Source organism: Agelaius phoeniceus, chromosome 5 (genome assembly GCF_051311805.1).
Source record: "Agelaius phoeniceus isolate bAgePho1 chromosome 5, bAgePho1.hap1, whole genome shotgun sequence".
Lineage (NCBI taxonomy): Eukaryota > Metazoa > Chordata > Aves > Passeriformes > Icteridae > Agelaius > Agelaius phoeniceus.
Window position 1 is genome coordinate 5,580,653 of NC_135269.1, and position 21,858 is coordinate 5,602,510.

Genomic DNA, 21,858 nt, shown 5'->3' on the forward strand with positions numbered 1-21,858 from the left:
CGATCTTCTTGGTCCAGGCCAGGATGCTGCTGGCCTCCTTGGGCACCTGGGCACGCTGCTGGCTCATGCTCAGCTGGTTGTTGACCAACACTCCCAGGTCCTTTTCCAGCTGGCTTTCCAACCACTCTGTTGTGGTATTCACATGCCCTCTGAACAGAGAGAAACTGTGAGAGAAGCAGAGAAGGAAAAACAATTCTTATCTCTGCTTGCTGCTCCTGTTGTTTTGAACATGTGGAATGTGTTGGAAGATTATTTACCTGAAGGGATTGCTTGATTGGATTCTGATGATGGTGTTTTGATTCATTGACCAATTGGATTCATGTGTGTGTGTGTGTGTGTGTGTTGGGACTGTCAGCTGACAGTCACGCTTTTCCAGTAGTCAGTTAGAAGTAAGTATGATGTAGTACAGTATGTATCTATTTAATATAGTACAATAAAGTAATTAATTAGCCATCTGATATCATGGAGTTCTGCACATCATTCTTCCCAGACGCTGGGGTCACCTGATAATCCAATATTCTGCCCCCAGCCTGTATCACTGCATGGGATTGTTGTGGCCAAAGAACAGAAGGGATTGGCAAAGAACAGAGTTTCCAGCCCCCAGCAATGGCCTCCAGGCTGGAGGGGAGTTCCCCTTTTTGCTGCTTCCTGTGTGCCCCGAGCAGGCAGTGTCAGCCTCTCCTCTCGGAATCAGCGTCAGGGGAAACCCCAGCACATCCATGACCACCAGGCCACCTGTGGGAGCAGCCCAGAGCTGCCCAGGCACAGCACAACTCGCTGCAGAGAAGGTGCCCAACAGAGCACGTACCAGAAAGGACAAAAAGAATCATGATCAGCAGCTGTGAATCCCCAAATAACAATAACAAACCCCCTATTATAACACAATGATCATATCATGCTCATGGCCTCCATCCATCAGTCTTCTCCTGCAGGACCTGAAGCTGCTACTAAAAGCTCTTGTTTCTTAGCTCTGTTTAAATGACAGTTGAGATCTAATTTTATTTCTTTGCACTAGAAGAGAACATTGGGAGGGGACTTGAATGGGGGTGCCAAGAGGATGGAGCCAGGCTCTTCTCAGTGATGCCAGGCAATAGGACAAAAGACAACAGGCAGACACTGATGCACAGGAAATTCCACCTGAATATGAGGAAGAACTTCTTTACTGTACAAGTGACCATGCACTGGAACAGAATGTCCAGAGAGGATGTGAAATCTCCCTTTAGAGATTATATTATTAATATTCCAGAACCATCTGGACACAGTCCCACATGCTCTGGGGTGGCCCTGCTCGAGCAGGGAGAGGGGACCAGATGACCCACTGTGGTCCCTTCCAGCCTGACCTAGTCTGTGATTCTGTGCTGTGGACATCCCTGTGTCCAGGGCAGCTGGAGGAGGGGGAAGAGGCCTCACTGGACAGACTGGCCTGCCTTTCCAGGGCCCAAACTCCTGTGTCTGGGGTAGAGCACGGAGGGGGAGCACCAAAGAGAACAAGAACTTGCCCTGTTAAGGAATGGGAAGTGTTGGCTGAGCAGCAGGAAAACCTCTGTGATGTGGAGATTGCACCTCCCAAAACAGTTTCCTTGGGGAAAATGGTGGAAACCCTACACCTGCATGTTCTACAGTGAGACCAGTCAAAACACTACTCTGTTAGAGAACAATCTTAGCAATAGCCAGGGAGAATAACTGGCATGATTTGGAGAGCCTGTCTGTAATTTGTATGGCTCTATGTACTTTAGTGCTTTGCTGAGCCAATACACTTGTCCCCACACCCAGAAATTTTAGCTCAAACCAGTGAGTGTGAATGAGATACTTAAAGGAAGCAAAATTATCCCTATAAATTAATATTTGAGTTGTTTTGATCCCTAATACCCACAAACAATAAATACATTCTGCCCATTCCTTAGAACTCTGTTTATAAAACTATGATTCCCTACTGTCTCTTTTAAAATAGGTCCCATCTTGCACATTCATGCAAGTTTTTGTTACTGTGAAAGGAGCAAGGTAGTTACTGAACATTACAGTTCCACTCTTACACGTACTTACGGTTTCTCTCATCAATCAAAATGTATTTTGACAGCCGCTGGGCAGCAGCGCGGGGAGCAGCAGCTGCAGTGGCTGCTCCAGCTCCACCCCGTGCCTGTCGGATGAAGTATTTCCTGCCCTGTCTTTCAGGATTTCTTCTGTAAAATGGCGCTAATGATTTAAAAATATTTTGAGCTTCATTGACGAAAAATATACGTAAAGACTGCATGTCATTTTCATCTGTCATTTCCTGTCACCATAACTTAACGTGTATGCAGCCAATTAAGAGGGAAAATGAGATAGGAATACTGATTCAATAAATAATAAATAAAAGGAATTTGGGTAGTTTATTCTGGTTCAAGAGCCTGGAAATAAAAAGCAAAGCTGTGCTCTGCAATACAGTAAAACACATTTTCCAAAACAGAGTTATGTGCTGCCTGGGCATTTGCAGATGATTCCTAGAAAACGTAGCAGTAATAAAATGTTCATTGCCTTAATTCCTTCAGAATGTGTCTGTCCTATATACACAGCCCTGTGATTTGTGGAAGTTGGCAGGTCATTACTGGTTAACTCTGTTGTTCCCGAGCAAGAGAAAACAAATCTGCCTGCGGCAAATGAAACTGAGCCTGGCCAGAATCATCACAGTGAACTGCAGAGAGCTGCTGCTCTAAAAAAACTGGTTTAGGTGTTTGCTCAGGCCAAGTAGATGCTAAATTCTTGTGCAGTTCCTTGAGGCTGTGGACAAGACAGGGTTACACTTAGCTCCAACACTGCGTCGACCCCACATATTTTCATATTTTTCCCCTGAAAGGCAGTGTTGTCCTTGCATGGTAATGCCCCGTCCAGCATCATCTGGATGTTTTGGGAGTCTTGTGAAGGGCTGACACGGCGATATGGCACTCTAGGAACAGCCACAAGACAAGTGATGATTCAGAATAAAACTGCCTTAGGGTAAGCAAGAGCCTGGACCTTTTTTCTTTTTTTTGTTTTCAGGATTGTGTTACTGCTGCAAGCCTTTAAACCGCTTCATCTCTGTTGGCAAACATACCTGAGCAGCTCCCTTCTGAAGTCCCCAGGACAGCTGCCACCATGTGGGAAAAGGGGAAAATGGGTGGGAAAATGGCCTGGGGGAGGCACTACAACCTCCCAGCAAAGCAGTATCTGCTTACTCTATTTATATTTCTTTCCTTATCAGAGTCTTCCTCTCCTCCCAAATCAGCAAGGGCCCCACCCTCTCCACCCACTCAGTCAGGCAGCTGAAGTCTGGTGCCTGCTGCACCCACCACATTCCAAACAGCTGGAACTGCTGCCAGTACTGACAGCTGGGGGGCATCAAAGCCAGCTTGCATTGGGTGGGTGACAGGGAGAGGGAACTGTGACATTAGGGCAGGTGTCCAACTCGAGTGTCACAGGGCAGTATTTAGTAGTTCTTTTTATGGCTGCTGCATTTTACGTCTGCTCACAGGGAGAATTTCTGACCCTGTTTGCTCCCCCTTTCTCTCCTTCTATCTTCAAGGAAATGCTATCACGTAGGTCATACCTTTTTGAATTAAAAAAAAAAAAAAAAAAACCAACAACAAAAAAAACCCTGTCATTTAAACAGAGCTAAGAAACAAGAGAGTATAGTAACAGCTCCAGGCCCTGCAGGAGAAGACTGATGGATGGAACACATGAGTGTACTGTGATCATTGTATCATACTGGGGGGGGGGGGGGGGGGTTATCATTGTTATTTGGGGATTCACAACTGCTGACCATGATTCTTTTTGTCCTTTCTGGTACATGTTCTGTTGGGCACAGAAATTTAACCTTTGCTTATCTTTGAGCTGGTTATATTTAGACTTGAGAGCTGGTATGGAGGAGGTGGCCCAGTCCCAAAGCCTGGAGCTGGGACAGGCTACCCACTGGACAGCCTCTGCATCCAAAAGCCTTTGTACACAGGGTGCTGGTGCCAGGGAGTTAGAATGTGGCCAGGAAACACATCTGCACCAAGGAGATGGGATGCATCTCTGTGTCCCAGGGATTAGACACAGCCAGTTTGCCTGTGAGAAGAAGATCTGAGATTATATTCACATCTGTTGTGTGTCTGTCCTGTGACAGTTCCTTCACAGCCTGCCCTTCAGTGAGTTTCCCTTCACAGAGTATCTGCTAGAAACTATTTAACCTGAAATAGAGTTAAAAAAAAGCTAAATGAAAGTTAATGACCATATAAGCAGCTGATTCTGGAATAGCCTTGTGACAGACACTTGAGAAATGTCCTGTAGTTAGTGGAAGGTATTTCCCAAGGTCTCCTTGGGATGTTCTGTGGCTGTGTCAGCAGATGAAAATACTGTCTATATTTCTGTAGCCACAGGTGATGAGGAATTGCTCCCACAGTGTAATTTAAACCTACTAGGGTTCTCCCTGGATGGGGTCAAGTGTGCAGAGAGGGAGTCTTGCATGTTTGATTTCATGGGACTGAACAAGATCTGCTTCATTTGTGCTTTCTCAGGGTCCACAGGGAACCAACTTTGGTCCATATAGAAAGTACAAGTTACACCAGTGCTGCATGTCTGGATTCAACGTGGCAGTTTCCTGAATTGCAAAAGGCCACTCTGCTACACTGAGCAGGCACAGACTTTTTGGGGACAAAGAATGGGAGCCTCCAAATGGTTCAAGTGGCCTGAAGTTCAGCAGTGCTAAAAGGTTCATTTAAATTTTCTCACAAACCTCTCAGAACCTTCTTTGTAGCATGATTAATATCAACTGAAAGTTTCTGTTCTGGGATCAGCTATTGCTTAGCTTACCTTGCAGCAGAGCACACTGAGGCCTCATTCATTCCCACTATAACTTAGGCAGTAGTTGCCAGCTGGAAAATGATGACAGATTTGCATCCTGTTCTGCTCTGTTTAGGAGCCCATGCGCACTACCTGGCAGTAACAGTATATTTGCACAGTGCCTTTAAGCCCAAAATATTGTAATTTTACATGACTTAAGGGTGGCCATTTCTATCAGCCTTGAAGTGCAGCAACTTCAGGGCTGGAATGTGGCAGCCAGTTACCAGACCACAGTATATAACAGAGTACTGTGTGAGTATCTTATCCACGTGAAACTGCAAACAGAATTTGACCAGGCAGAAACCAGGCTGACCTCCCTAAGCCTTACTTTAGCTACAAGATCTTCACCACCCATAAATAAACAAGCCCTGAGATGACCTCTCTTTTGCAGCACAGCCCTGCCTCCAGCATTGTGCCAGAGTAATGCTTTGCTGCTGCAGACCCTCCAGGGCTCCTGCTGAGGCCCCCAGCAACCCCCTCCAACCCTGCAAGGTGCTGCTGTGCCAAACTGAGTGCCCCCACACAATGAGGACACAGCTGCCTGCCACAGTTAATGAGCAGGGAACCTCAGCCTTCAATTAAACTTTTTTTCAGCCATCTTTCTGAAAGATCTTTGCAGAAAAAAAGGAGGCATCCTGCTCCTTGTTTTATACAGAAGGAGGCTGGAGGCTAAAATGTAAAGAAATTAAGTAACTATGTGAAAATTACAATGCAGATTATCAGCAGAGCTCAGAATTAAATTGAGCTCCCAGCCCCACCAGACCCCTTTCTATCACTTTGTGCATCAAATGAGGCACAACTTAAAATCCACCACTTTTTATCTCCCATGAGAAGTAAGAAGTTCTGCTGCAGCTTTCTGTTTGGCTTCTTTTGGATTTGCATCACAGTCTGCCTGTGCTCTTATTTTATACTTACCACCACCCTATGGAAGTTCTTTTATGTGTGAGTGCCATTGAAATCAAGTTTAAAGCTGGAGTTTAGTGGGATCAAATTTTTGGATACAAAATTCCCAGAAAATCTAAAATACTGAAACCTGAAAAAAATTGAAAAAAAAAAAAGAGAGAGAGGAAAGAAATCTAATGGTCACTTCTTTTCTATCACTGTATGGTCCCAGTCCAATAGGAACTGCTGGCTCCAACCAGCCTGCCAGAGGTCTGGAATGCTGGGACAAAAGGCCAAAAACCATATTTTTTTCCATCCAGACAACATTTTAGGTGGAAAAAGAAGGACATATCCAGGGACGCCCAGATGAATAGCAGCCCTAACAATGCCAACTTTTCCTCTCCCAGAGTTGTTTACACCCACAAAATTAATTGTGGTGCCAAACCACAAGGAGAGTTGTGACTCCCTAAAATGTGTGGTCTTTATCAGAAAGGCCAGATGAAGTAATTTTGAGCTATTAGACACGTTAACAATGCCTGAGGGTGTCATATACAAAGAGCTGACACCTTCAAGCACTGATGCAAGAAGGATGGACAAGAACACGAGGTGAGGGTGGTGGGAGGAAAGGTCTTTTTCAGATGTATCCAAGGTAGAGCAAATTTTATTACTGGACTAGAAACAGAGTATCCCAGGAGTGAATAGCTCACACATTTGATCCCATCTTGGGCTCAGTCCAACTCCCACTGAAGTTTAATGGAAGTTGGATCAGGCCACTGCACTCACATTTTTTCCATGCATGGAAAACTATTTCCGTTACTTTGAATTACAATACCACTGGCTTTGGATTTTATATAATAAAGTAAATCTAGACCACTGTTTATATTCCAAAAAACTGCATTCTGGGATGCCAGCAAATATATTGCCTGTTGGATTAAAAAAAAAAATTAAATAAAAACTGGACACATTGGTTTAAAAAAACAACAGCTCCTAATTATTAAGCATAATTTCTCCTCCATGTGCTTTCCTGGAGTCCTCAAATATTTAAAATATGAAAGGTACATATAAATTGTTCTCTGGTGGTTGAAATGGTGGAATCTGTAAAACTGCAGTGTTTTATAAGAAACAGAGGTTTAATATATAAATAATAATCTTCATGACTGGCTCATTGCTTATTGGCATATTTTAAGCATTTTAAAATTTACAGGGAAAAAAACCCCAACACCCTTGTGGTATCAGTAACAAAGCGGATGTATATTAGCAAACCCTTATATTTTGGGAATTGGCTTCTCTTGATTGTTCTGACTGCAAATGAACTCTGCAGATGCTGAGAGGTACAGGAAATGTCTTGTGCTAGAAACAGCATTTGCTCCCTGCTTTATGAATTGGATTGTACTAAAATCCCAATGTGGTAAGACTGATTAGCAGACTTAGGTAATGCCTTCTGCCCTGGTACAGTTTTATTACCAAGGAAAAACACAGAGAAGACTTCCACAGTGAACACACACCCAACACCCTGGGAGCAAACATTCCTGTGGTTAGCTCATGCCAGGGAAGAGCACAGCCCCTGCCCTCAAACACAGAGCAGCAAAATAAAAGACCCTCACCAAAAGAATAAAACAAAACAGGCATAAACACAAGTAACAGAGGGAAAGAAATGTCATTGAGGGACAGTTAATGTTAAAGAGAAACTATACAACTGGGCTGGTGGTGAGGAGGATTTAATAGAGCTGAACAAGGTGACCACCTGCAGCCACTTCAGAGAGGAGCACTGGCAGCAGGATGAGGAGTGCAGCTATGAGCGTGTGTGTGTGTGCAGCACTTCTTTCCACTGACAAATATACTCTGCAAACATCCCTGGCACTGGCAGCTTTTCCTCTCTATTGAAAAATTAAGTTTCAGCATGGGATTTAAAGGAAAAGAAAAAAAAAAATCCCTCACACACACAGCCATGTGGTTTGAGCTGGGCAGATTTCCCTTGGCCCAGGTAGTATGGAAGAGCCAGGTGCTGGCTTCATGGGCACTCCCAGGCTGTGCACTGGTCAGCCACAGGTTGAACCTTCCTTCCTCACAACAGCAGGCTGTGAACTTTCCTCTACCCCACTGTGGTCTGGGGAGCATCCAGGAATGGTTTACAAGACTCTGGATGTTAAGCCATACTCACGTAGCCTTAGCTAACCTTCCCTCTAATGTGACAAAGCCCTTTAGAGGGACCAAGAATCAGTTCCAAATTTCCCAGTGCAGGATTTGAAATCTGAATAACTAGGACTCACCCATGACTGGCTGTAATTTCCAACGTGCAGTAACTGTTCCAAAATGCTGAGATTTACTGATCAGAGAGAAGGAAGAACCCACTCCTCTTCTTCTCACTGGCTTTCTTTCTGTAATGAAAGAGTACATGCTGGTGTGCTTTGCCAGCACCTCCTCAGCTTCTTCAGCCTGACTGAAGCATCCGTGGGGAGATGCACCCAAAGACAGATTCCCTGGCAAAACTGATGGCAGGCTGGCCTGGTGGGGTGGGGAAATTTCAAAACCAAAATGTCTCTTAAATAAGCTTCTTTAATTATTATAATCTGTTTATTTATACAAATATAAAATATATTTATATAGATTTATATAATATAGATTTGTTGCTTTGGCAGCTCCTTTCATTTACAGACGTACTGGTCAACGATCTCTGTGCACTTTTTACACTTGACATAACAGCACCAGTGGAACTTGCAGTGGCAGCGCTCCACCTGCACGCTCTTGAACTGGTCGTAGCCCCGGCCGCAGCACATCAGCTCGCAGCCATCCATGCCCTCCGAGGTCTTGTTGCACAGCCTGCCCTGGGTGCCCAGCGAGCCCGTGGTCTCGTTGCGCAGGCAATAGTCCGGGCTGGGGTCCACGTAGACCAGGTCCTCCTGGGTGGGCATGTTGAAGCGGTTGTTGACCAGCTCCAGCTTGCCCTTGCGGCTGATGCGCATGGCGGCGGCGCTGTCGTACTTCTCCTTGAGCAGGTCGCCCACCTTGCGGAAGTCGGCCAGCTGCAGCCAGCAGGTCTTGAGGCTGCACGAGCCCGACACGCCGTGGCACTTGCAGGCCACGTCTGCCAGCTTGTACACGGCCTGTGGGGAGAGAAATGCAATCAGGCAGGGCTCTGTTTGCTCCTGCTGCACTGGCAGCTGGCTTAATTACAAGGAATTCATGGCGCTCTCAGAACTGCTTTGATTATCCCGCAGTTTCTGTTGTTTCGCCCTTCAGAGGAGACAAAGGTCTTCTCCTCCCCCTGTTGCGACTGCTGCGTTCCTGTTCCCTAAGAATTTCTATTTCTGGTCACACTGCCTGCAAACACGACTTCCTCACCCCACCTTCTTTCTGGCTTGAGAGCAGGGTCAAGAGCAGGAGAAAAAGAGAAGGAGCCCTCTTTGTGTGGACTCTGGAAACTCCCCACCTCACAGACTGTGGGAATCCATAAAATCAGAGGGGTTTGGGAAAGCTGCAAAAGGCAGGCCTCAGAGACAGCAGAACTGTGATTAGAGCTAAGCAGTAGCCGTGAGATAGCTCAGCAGAAAAATTATGTAAAAAATAGAAAAGTAAAGACAAACAGAACAATGGTCTGTGTATTAACACTTGCCTGGAATAACTCTTTAAGCTGCAGAAAAGTATATCTAGTGAGATATTACAAAGTTCTAAGCTTGACCTCCATGGTGTGGCATGTTTTTCCCATTCAGTGCTGCAGAAAGGCAACACCTGGGAAACCAGCCCATTTCCTACTACCCGCACCAGGAACCAACACTATCATTACAGGGATACATCTGCATCCTTTGGAAACAAATCCATGGACCCACACCCTTTCCCGTCATCTGCCCCAACAGGAGCTCATCCAGGGGCAGTGCCCAGAGAGAGGCAGGCAGAGGTGGTGGTGCACAGAGGGACACATCTCCCCGTGTTAGCATTCAGGAACCTGTAATGATTATATGCAGCTGCTTTTTTTAAAGAGCTCTGGGTGTCAGGGGTACAGACCCAAACCTGACTCTGACATGGGTTCAGGATGAATGTGTTTTTATACCTTTATCACTACATAACTACATATTAATTATTAAACCTGTATTGTGATTTCATCTAAGCACGGATTTTTGTAATTTCTATCAAACCCCCAACATTGTTTCTCACGATTCTTGTCACGATTAAACAATAATTATATCCAATTACCAAACAATCACCGCATCTTACAATCATATCATTTATCACAGTCATTAAATGATTATACAGGTGCAGCCTAACATTTTCCCAGGGCCTACCAGGCCTATCTTTCCTTTCTAACTTCCCTGAACATGCCATGATTTTAGAAACATTTTATCCCTACACTCTCAGAGGTGCTCCCCAGGCGCCCCTGGCTGCGTTCCTGCGCCATCTCGTGCCCGGCTCCCTCCACTAGCACGGCTGTCACCAGGCAGAACTGCCAGGATTTCAACAGCACATGCAAGCTTCCCGGGCTGGCTTTTCCCAGACACTTCCAGCTACATTTTCAGGAGCCTGCGGGGGCTGCAGATGCATCACACCCCTGGAAATCCAGCATCAAAGCTAGCAAAGAGTCTTGAAAATTCAGAGTGTAAAACCCTCATCAGAGCGAGCTCAGGATGGGAAGGGAAACTCTCCTGTTTACTCTCCTCTTCCCCACACTAGCTGGGAGGTGAGAGAAATACTGGGAAATAAAAAACCAAGGAAAGTAAACTGAAATGCAGGTTGGGCTTGCTCTTCCCATTCATTTCAGAGACAGGTACAAAAGCACAATGCCACATGAGCTCTGTCAGCTCTCAGGCACTGACAGACAGAGCTGGGCATTCCCTCACTGTCAGAGCTACTCTGCGTTACAACAGCTTAACCCCCAGCCCTTGGCTCATCATCCCCTCACCATCAGGCTCACATCTGCTCTCCCAAGACCATCCTGCATCCTGCAGTGCTTTTGCCAGATCCTGCATGCCAAGCAGAGATGTTTGGCATCAGCTGCAAAATTACCACCAGCTGTATCTGGTGGGGGAGAGCAAGGAACACGAGAACAAAACAGGGTGCTCTGAAAGAGATGGCCATGTGTGTTCCAGCCAGGTTTTCTGCTGAAAACAAGCAGCCAAACACAGAGGTTTCTTTTTTGCCTCACTCACTGACACAGAAGAAAGCTTCCCAGCTCTCTGCTTTACGTGCCAAGATGATTAAGGCAATTGAGTATACTGCAAGCAAAACCTTCTGCCTACAACAACGTTCTGGACCGGCAGGGAGAGGTCAGAGTTCTCCTACAACAACTGGTTGCTCCTTGCCTAGCTAATGTCTAGTGTTTTTGACAGCTAGTGAAGATTCAATTTGGCTTAATGGCTAAATCACATGGAGGCCAATCCAGCTCCTGAGAAAGTCAATGGAGTGAGCCCTTAAAACAGAAAAGCTTTAGTTCTGCTCCTCAGAGCTCAATTTACCAAGGCAATTCCTCACGGTGCAATGTAACAGCTACAAGCTGGGAGCAAAGCACTTGTCTTGGATCAAACTACAACTGCACAGGACCAACCACACTGTTACTTAAGGATTCCTGCTGTACTATGACCAGACAGGCTACAGCTAAATTTCCTGAGCACCAGACACTTACTATATCCTCACTGCACTGCCAGCCTGCTTGTTATAAGCCTGTGTTAGCACTTTTTGGTTATGGTTCTGTCAAATCCCAGGCCACTCATGCCTCCCTTGCCCTTGCATGTGTTTTTATAAAGTATTATGATTCTTCCTAATCCTGGGCTTTGTTCCTTTAGAAAAACACTGCAACTCAATCCCCTTCAGCTAATGTCATGGGAATGAGTTCACTCTGACTTGGCTTTAGGCAACTGATGCTCAAAACATCTGGCCCATGTGGGCAGGAGCTGTTCTGGGGAAGGAGAGTGCCACCAGAGCTCACAGGTGAGCATGGTGCCACACTCAGCCCCCCACAGCTCCCACCACCCATGTGCTGTGGAGCCAACACAGCTTCAGCTGCTGAATGACTCTCCCACTGTCCCCCTTCACTGCCCAGATGAGGAGAAAGCAGAGGAAATTGGAGAATTCCTCTCTGACAGAGCTCGGGTCAAGGTAGAGAATAACAGACCCCACAAGCAGTTCTGAGGGCAGGACCTGACCGATGGCCATGCCACTTAAACAGGCTGAAAATGCCTCTAATGGAAGGGCTTAAAGCCCCTTCCCATAGGCCCAAGTTCTCTTCCAGTTCTTTTTGTGCAGGAATGGGAGCAGGAGCAGAATTAATGGGTAATTCCTCTGTGGTCAATTAAGCAGACCCCCTTGCAGCTCTTCAGGCAGTGGCTGGAGTGACTGATGACTGAGGGCTGCCATATGCTGACTGGGTAAACACAGGGGGAGGACTGACTGCCACAGCCTGCCAGACAGAGCCACAGATAAGGAGGGGGGCAATGAAAGAGGGTAATGGAGACCAGTTGGAGGAAAAGACAGATGGAAGGAAAGGACATATTGAGATAACAGCCAAAGACAAACAAACAGGAGCAATAAAGCCAGAAGCCACCACCACAAGGACTACAATGTGGAGTGAAGGGGTGATGGGGTCAGGACTGCCTGAAAGATAAAAGACATCTGATTCCCTCCTGTCCCCCCCCAGCTCCTTCTGAGAGCCACAGAGAAAAGGGACAATCCTCTCTCCTGCCACCAGAGCTCCTCAGCATTCAAGGAGAACTTTCTCATTCATAGGAAACTGAGTGAAGGGACATGCCAAAAACCTGCCTATAATTGAGAAGGTATCAGCTGAAACCCTGGCTGTGAAAGCAGACCAAGGCTGCAGTGGGGTGGCAGCTGGTGGTCACTCTGCAGTGCTCACTGCTGGGTCTCCTGCAATCCTTATCTTCCAGCAAAAACTTCCATGAATGAGGAGTTACATATGCACCTTCCTACTTACAAAACCAGTATCTCAGAAGTTTAGGAATGCAGGACTAGACAGGACCTCCTAGGTTATAAAATATGATGTCTTGCTATTGTAGGCACTGCTTCAAATAACATTTTCCCTAAATGCATAGGATGCCCTTTTAAAAGCAATTAGGTTTCCAGCCACCATTATTCTGATTGCCATTCCAACAATAAAGTATCTTTTTCTGATTTCCAGCCTATATGTATTTACTTTATGCCCATTTGCTATTGTGCCAAATTGGCCTTTTGCTGAAAAAGTACTTTTCCTTCCCTATTATTTCTCCCACGAACACAGACATCAGTCATATCCTCTCTCCACTTTCACTTTACTAGCCTAAATATGGCAAGCTGCTCTAGCACACTTTCTTAAGAAAAGATTCCTATCCCTTGGGTCAGCCCTAACAAGCCTTTCCTAGTCTGAGGTCATTTTACTTGGGAATATGAGAACACACAATACTGTGGGGCCTCACGAGAGCTTAATACATGGCATTAGTATTCCCCCATGTTGTATAAAAAGACTTATGTCTGGTGTGTTACAGGATATTTACCACCTTCCAAGCCATATTACATCTGCAGCCATTTGCAGTCAACTGCTGCAACCAATTCTTTCCTACTCTTTTCCTAATGACTAAAGATGTACTTCATGCAAGGCCTCAAATGATGGTCTGAATGTTGTTTTACTGAGTGTCATTAGCTGCTGTACAAAATTCAGATTCTCCTCTGTGGTTATAATACCTGCCACCTTTGCATAAACAGCAAAGTTCACCAGCCCATTCCTAGCACTTGTGTTGAGGCTCAGAAACAAAAATCCTGAGGGCAAGTCCTTGATGAGCTCTGCTAATCAAGCTCGACTAAAATCAAGCGACATTCTTTCACACAACTTACTGACATCTTTCCTTGAACCAGTTTCTTGTCCACCTCATCCCTACTGCAAATTTCCTTACATTTTCTAGTTTTACCAAGAATTTCCCATGGTGGAAATACCTCAAATGTTTCACAGAAGTTCATATAAATGTGACCTATCAGATCTAGTCTGCTTTTAGAAAATCAGTAATGTTCTAAATGATTGTGTGACCAACCTTGAAAAAGTCTTCTCAAATTATTTCCTATTTTCCTCTGAGATATCCAGTGTCCCCCACCCCAACTTGAAGACCCAGGCAAAGCACTCACTCACTCTGGGTAACAAAACTTCTCTGCCTTGAGACTCAGCCCCATCCTCACTGGCTGTCTCCTTTCTTCCAATCTCCTCCAGTGTGCAAAGTTTAGAAAACTTTTGCTGTTTATTTTATTAGCCTTTTCAAGGTCTGACTCAGCATGAATTTTACTGTTCTCACCTCCTCTTTACACTTCTCGACCTCTAAGACAGAGCTTTTCATTATTTATTTGCTATCTTTTTTTTTTCCCTCCACTGTTAGTAGGCTCTTGATCTCTTCCTTACAGCTTTTCTGTGGCAGTTATTCATTCAGTGAGGTCTGGATATTCTTCCTACAACCTTTTTACTCTTGTTGGCATGCAGAGTTGTAATGGCTTTAGCATCTTGGACTTGAAAAAGTTCCAGACCTCCTCCACATCCAGGTTCCTCAGCTGAGCTTATTAACCAGCTCCCTTAATTTATAATATTTTTGTTGGTTTTGTTTGTTTGTTTGTTTTAATCTATGAATCTTAATTACACACTGGTTAGTCTTCCTTTTAATTTAATCTAGTCTAAAATGACTTGTGTTAATTTAATCTATGTTACTGCAATTCACCTGGCACCTCAGCCTAGGGGCCATACTCTGCCTCTGGACCCCTCAAGGCCCTTGGAGTCTCATGTTCACTCCTTGCTTTAGGCAGGGCATTTATCTGTAGGACAAGGTCATGCTCCAGACGTGTAGGATGTCCAAAGCAAGTAATTCAGAAAAGAATGTCACATTCAGGCTGCTGCCCCACCACACACACCTCCCATTTCCTAAGCAAATGCAAAGCCTCTGCCCATCCAAGCCAAAAGAAAAAAACCCAATCCCAAATCAAACCTCAGCTTTCAAGTCCAGTTTTTCACCTACTGCAAATTTACCCCAATTTGGTTTTGCAAAAGAACCATGAAGTACTTGCAATGCTTCAATGTGACACACCAATTTCACAACCAAAAAAAATGGAACAAATCATCTTTGGTGTCAAAATGAAGCTGAAATTACATGCAGAAAAGACAGGCATCCAAAGGAAAGGGAAAGATAATTCAGTAACAATTAGAAGTAAGAAAGGGCAGATAATTGATAAGGAAACTAAGGATATTAGTTAGAAATGTGCAGAAGAGAAAGACTAAGTACACTTAATGGGATTTTTAACGTGAATTAGAAATAAAATTAACCTTTGAAAAGCTTACTTCTAGGGAAGAATGATAAAAATTTAAAACAGCCTGGGGAAAATGCACAAATATTCAAGTTAGTATTCCTGTTCTACTTTTGGAAAGAGGCAGGATTACACAGCTGCACTGCATATGAATGATGCTACACCTTCCAGGCTATTAATCACAGACAGAGGAATTGTGTGAAAAGCAAAAGTGCATACACTGAATGCATGCAAAAGGGGTATGGGAAAACTGGAAAGGGTACACTAAAGTGACAGGAAAATGATTTGATGGCTGATGAGAACCTCTGAAAGTGAGAGAGTCTTCAGTGCTCAATCTAGTTTGTCAAGAAAGAATGGTGAATAAATTATGGTAGATAAATACTTGTATGCCAAGCAAATTCTGATTACTAAGAGGGTTTTGGATTTAGCTGTAAAAGTCAGAAAAAGACCTGACTGGAAGCTGGTGTCAGATAAATTCAAATGATAATTAGGTTCAGAGTTGAAACAGTCATTAATGCTGGTATCATACTACAAAGGGAAGTGATGGATTCTCCATCCCTAGGGGTCCTCAGATCACAAGTGTGAATCTTTTCAGAAAATGTTTGCCACCTAAATGCAAACTATTTATTGTGCCCAGTGCCAAGGTAACTGAACAAGGCCTGAGTTTCAGCGGTAGTCAGGCTCCTGGCCTCATATTCCCAAAAATCTAAATTATGGTAGTAGAAAACAACTAGGGCATAGGTTGGACTCAATGATCTTGGAGGTCTCTTCCAACTTCATGATTCTGTGATTCTGTAACTCTATGTCCTAAAAGGTTCTTCTTTTCACCACCAGCCTGTTGGTCTCAGAGCTCTGGGAAGCTAATTTCTTAGACATAAACCTTAAAAATGGGCCATAACAGCACCTAGTTTATTTGGAAAGAGCTTAAATGTCTACATATGTGTGCCATACAGTATCTCAAGAGACCCCAAAATTCACTGGAAATGGAAACCTGACATTAAAACCGGAATACTGTCAACATTGTAATAGTCACAAAAATACAGAAAACGTGACTGTATGCTTTTACTGGGGCACCACTGGACTATCCCCCATCAGACCCCCACGGAATTTGCTATCCAGCTACCCCTGCCCTTCTGACTGTCCCTCTGAGAAGAAGCCAGCGCCGCTCTTACCCTGCGGCCGGCCTCGTTGTTCTGCAGGTTCATCAGCATGCGCGCCTGCTCCTCGGAGCCTCGCACGTAGTTCTTCTCCCTCTCCTTGGCATCCACGAACTCCTTGGCGAAGCGGTAGCCGTACTCCACGTTGTCCCCGCAGCCGCCCCAGAGCCAGTCCCGGGGCAGGTCCTTGGGCCGGGCGGTGCGGCTGCAGCCGCAGCTGGACAGCTCTCCCTCGCGGCACGCGCGGCTGATGGCGTTCACCACGCCGGCCGCGCTCACCGCGTAGGTGAAAGCGGTCTCTCGGCTGCCTGCGAGAGAGGGGAGAGCAAATTAACCCCACACGGGGCTCATTTTGTGGGCTACACGCAGCCAGGAGCACGTAAACGGGCTACTGAGAAGGTGCACAGAATTTACTGGAACTAAAGGATGTGATGGTCAAGTGCAAGGGATCCATCCCGTGCTGGAGAGCAACTCCAGAGGCAGGGACTGCTCATCCTCTTTCCCCTTCACTTATCCTTTCTTCTTTATCCTACTTCACCCTTACTTCTCTTCTCCATGTGTGGACCCTCTTATCCTTTCACTTAAGCCTGGAGGAAACTCTCAACCAGCAGGAGGGTTGCTCACTTGCTGAAAATACAGCTGCTGACTTAGCCACTGCATTTGCCAATAATCATTAGGAACAAGTAATGAGGTTGGGTCCGTGCAAAAGGAGCACTCTGCTTAAGCCAGCTGCTGCTCTGGAATGGCTTTAATTTAATTGGGACGTGCAGTCTTTGTGGGCTCCTCTTCGTTGGACTTATTTTAGTTTACGTAAGGTCAGCCGAAAATTATTTGTAGACAAAGTGAAGGAAACTCATTTTTACACTGCAACATCAAGGCAGGGGCTCTTCCACTGCCTGCAGAACCACGGTGCTGGAAGAAGTAAAACTCCCATGCAGACCATAATAAATGAAAAGACTTTTCCATTAGCAGATTTACTAGGGACTGCCCTGCTTGGCATGCATGCCCTACACAGCTGGATCAGGTCTCCAGCTCGGTTTTCCTGGCAGGGATTCAGCCCCAGCGTGACCGGGGCACCAGCACAGCTAGAGCACTGCATGAGGCCAAGCACCACGAGTGCTCAGTGTCTGCAGAGAGGGAGAGGGACCAGGAGGCAATCCACACCTGCACTCTCACCACATGTCTAATAAATAGCTGAACCAACACCTTCAGAGCCATTGTGCTCATCACCAAACTTGCAGGTGACAAAGAGAACGACTGCCAAAGCTTCATTAGAATAAGCAATCTAATTGTGAAGGGCTACTTACACCAAACCCCAGCAAGATGCTCTCAAGCAAATTTTGATGACTTCAAAGGGCAGATCCTCAAAGCATAGTTTATCACCAGCTCAGGAGGCTCTCAGTGCCAGCTCCCTCAGCAGGGCTGAGCTGACACATTTGGTGTGCTCTTGTTCCAATTTGCACGTGCTGACAATCCCTAATTAATAGCAGCTTATCACCAGCTTAGTGGTAATGACCCAAGACAAAGGCAAGGCTGTAAATGGCATCCACCTGGCAGAAAAACTTTGGATTTTTTTACCCCACCTAAACGGGAGATGAACACTAAGGGTTTCTACTCGGGAACACAGCTGATAAAATGCTACAGGACACATAACACAAAAGGGAGGTCTTTACTCGCAGGTCATTAGAAGAGACCTATGCTCACCAAACCTCCCTGGTGCAAGAGATAGAGAAGAGTGACTCCTAGTTAAGGCAACTCAGATGAGACTGGCCTGTAAGGGAGTCAGGGTAATTCTTCAGTAACCAAAATCAAGCTTTTACTCATCTAGTTTGTTTTCCATGTTATGAGTCTTTTAAGGTAACAGTCCAATGTGCAGTTTTGCCCCTACCTGTATGGAGAAAGCCCTGAGGACACACCAATCATCCTTTTTAAGGAGAGCACTTCCCTGTCCATAGAAATTAAAATACATGCACAGGAAAGGACCTCACACTGTGACAGCTCGTGCAACAGAGACTGCATGACTCCAGGTGCTTAGCATCCTTACAGCCTGACTGAGACCCCTGAAAAGACACTGGGATTTACACTTTTACTGTCCATATTTTAATCATCTCCACCTGTCAGATGTAGCAGCACAACTCAGCGTGCAGCCCCTGCCTCTGCACGAGTTGTTCAGGCTGCTGAGGATGGTGGTGGGGCAAGAGGCAGGAACAACTCACAGCGGGGTGGGGTTCCCCACCCCCATTGCTGCCCACAAAGCAAATACTTGGAAAAGCATTTGGGTTTTCGCTCGTCCTCTCAAAGTTCAGCCCCAGTCCCGTACCTCTGTGCTGCCGTCTAAAAGAACCGGGGGGGGGCGTTACTGCCGAGTATTAGGCACATGGCTGCGGGCCCCGGAGCTGTGCCCGGCGGCGGGAGCTCGGCGGAGCTCTGCTGCCCTCCTGTGCCCGCCCGCCGGGAGCGGGGCTGCGGCCGCTGCCGGGGCACCGCCGGGGCACCTGGAGCCCCAGAGCATCGCCTCTCTGCAGCTGCCTGCTCGAGAAGGAAATGGGAGAAGAACGCACACCCCCCCCCCCCCCGCCCCCGTCGGGGACACCAAAGTGTGTCGATTTAACTTTTTTAATGAAAAAGTTTTCGTTTCAGCTCGTTGTTTTTAAAAGCATTACCCCAAAGTTTGTAGATCTCGAAGAAAAACAAGAGAAAAAAAACTTCTCTTTGTTCTCTGCTTTTATGACTGTCTTTTTTTTTTTTTTTTCCTTTTAGCATTTGAAAGGGCAGAAGAGATAAGATCTTTGGCTCCAGAGATGACTGGACTAACCTGGAAACCCCAGCCTTGCATTTAGGATTCCTCTGGAGGAGATAGGTTCTCTCCTCCCCTGAGGAAATTGTAACATGACCTTTTGGGGTGCTCTGTCCTCTCCCCCTCATAAATGCAGCAGTGAGGAATGTGTCTGTATGTAATGTATATAGCTATATATACACACACATGTAATCTAAAATCTGTATTGACAGAACAGGAAACAACTAAGGAAGGATAATTTTTTACACCATTATATATTGTTACTGAATAAACCCCATTTAAAAGCTAAGAGCAAGTCTCATAACAACACAAACACTAGGAGAAAACAATGCTCCAAAGCAGCCTACTTCAGTGCTATGGGTGCCCCTCCAAAAGCTTTGTATCACTGGACTGCCTCACTCCCATGAAAAGCACAAAATGAAGGTGTAATGATTAAACACAGACCAACCAGCTCTCCTGTTCCTGAGCAGAGTCAAGTTCTGTGAAGGGGAAAGGAAACTGATCTTCCAGGTTTCTAAGTGCTCTCACACAGATCTCCCAGGCTTTGGCCAGGTCAGGTTCTCCTCCCCTCTCACAACCCAGTGCAGCTCCAGAAATCACATAATACGTGCCATGCTCACATCGGTGGGTGGGCAGCAAGGGTTGTTGGCACACCATGCACCTTCTGGGTCCTTCTTATCTCCCTTCCTCTCCCTCTCCACAACAATCTGGCATGTCTGTGCACTCTTGCAGATATTCTGGTCTCCAGACCTTTCTCCTGCCATTGGCACACAGTACAGAAAAAGGGCTGTGGTCCAGATTTGGGGCTCAGAGGTTGAAAACAGGAGACAGACACACACAGTACAAACCCAGGGAAGAATGACTTTACATCTGGCATAACCCAAGAGATTGAAAGGCTTTGTCTTTTCCCCAGTGTGGAAAATCTATTTGCTGCAATGATAAGCAATGACTCATTACAGTGTAGGAAAATGTAAAAGCGGAAGGTGAAGCTATAAAAAAGAGGAGAGGCAGCATCTCCCTCCACAGCAGCTTATCACTGACACAGATAACAGCCATGAATCACCAAAGATGCTGGAATACCCCTGCACACCTTTAGTGACATTTTTCTTTTGTGCAGCCTGGTGCTGGAGCATAAACATCTGAATGTGCTCTAACTGAGCAGAGAATGGTTCCAAAACTCTGTTGGGATGGGTTTGCAAAGAGTGGGCAACTGCAGGCAGCCACCTCAGACACTGCCATCAGCAGATTGCTACCACAGGTACAACAGCACTCCAAAAATGCATGCACATACGAACCAAATGGCAGGAGCAGGACTAGTGGCCATACCTATCACACACCTACAACACCTCTGCCTTCACCAAAACACAAAGAAATCTACTCCCAGTCTTCACTCATAGGATCAAATTCATTTTAGTGAGGAGAAATCCTCCCACTCCCACTATCCACTCTGGTTCCTTCTTCCTCTACACATTCTGATTCTTCCAGAGATTTTCATCCTTGAGCTCTGATCTTTTCTCTCCTACTTCACCCTTCCTCCTCTTCTCCACATGTGGACCCTCTCACTGCACTAACCCAGAGTAGAAGGAAGCTACTGGAGAATAAGGACTGCTCCTAAAGGGGAGATTCCTATTTTATTGCATCCTTGTGGAGTCACAAGTATTTCTTTAGGGATTTGAAATTTACAGCATTCTTTAGGAGAAGTTACACATGAGGGAGTGACTTTGGTGGATGAAATTTCAGTTTTCATCCCCCAAAGCACAAGTTTTAACAATCTGGGATTGCATGCAGCTCCATCTGGCCACCACCCTTGCTACCAGAAAGTGAGAGATCAAGGATGCACAGATGCCTTGGATGTGTGTCAGGAACTGGAACTATTTCCAGGAAACGGCATTTCCCAGGGGAGCACCGCTGAGAAGAACTGTTGGGGTATGAGCTGGGCAGAAAGGGAGGAATTAGAGCAGCTTTGGTGTGCTGAATTAGGAATTCTGCAAGATTGAGTAACACGTGCAGAAATATCCCTAGAATTCTCTAGGGTGACACATGAATTTCAGGATCAAACAGAAGAGATCACAGGACTTTGTGCCCTATCTCTTAAACGCCCCAGAGGTATTAAAGATGCATTGTCTCTCCGTGTCCTGCTGCTTATGCAGTTCTTTTGAGAGCGAAGCCAAAACCAGTGTGAGCAATACTGGGGGTACAGGAGCTGAAGGTCTTTTTCCATCCCTCGAGTTCACAACCGAGAAATAGTTCTGATTCTTCTGTGTAAATGATTGGCTTTGTGGGTGGGAAACAAAACCTTCAGACAGGGGTTGTGGAGAGTGAGGGAGAGAGAGAGAGTGTGTGTGTGTGGCTGTTTTAACACCTTTTCTTTATTGGCCAGGCTGTCGGACATATCAAACCGAGCCCGGATTTCTCAGTTTCTTGCCATCAGATGACTGCATTTCAAAAGGAGCTGGGACAATGTAGCTAGGTCACACCTCAATTCAAGTGCAGCAATGGCCTGTCAATGTGCCTTTTACGGCCAGCAGGGCAGGAATTATAAAAATCTCTTAGGTTTACACAGAAAGTGGCACTACGGGGGAGTGGGGGAATTTCCATGCCCGGAGAGTCCATATTTCCCACATCTCAGGGCTGCATTCCCTGTCCGAGATGTTGGGAACGATAACACGGGGCCATTGTTCCTGCCTCCGGGTTCTTCCCTCATTACCTTTAAGAAGCCCACCAAACAGAGGCAGCCCCCCTCTTCCTGACCTTCCCGTGCTCCCCCCAAAAGAAGCTGTGTCCCCCTCGCCCCCCTGCTGGCTCCTGCTGTGGCCGAGGTGCACCGGTGCCACCAGCCAGGCACAGGCGGCACTCGGGCAGCGCCTGCACACCAGGGAACGGGAGAGCTCGTTAAAGGCAGCTTGAGGAGCCGCGCTAATGGGGCTCATC

General features: G+C 46.0%; 1 protein-coding gene across 2 annotated transcripts in view; it reads right to left on the minus strand.

Moving 5' to 3' along the window:
- Window positions 1-8,256: 8,256 nt before the first annotated feature.
- WNT5B (Wnt family member 5B) overlaps window positions 8,257-21,858 on the minus strand; it is a 68,817-nt gene continuing 55,215 nt past the window's right edge. For both annotated transcript variants that reach the window (XM_077178190.1, XM_077178191.1), the window contains exons 4-5: window positions 16,146-16,438; window positions 8,257-8,822 (exon numbers count right to left, since the gene is read on the minus strand). In XM_077178190.1, coding sequence (XP_077034305.1) covers window positions 8,364-8,822; window positions 16,146-16,438 — 752 coding nt within the window. In that variant the 3' untranslated portion in view covers window positions 8,257-8,363. The remainder of the gene's footprint in view (window positions 8,823-16,145; window positions 16,439-21,858) is intronic.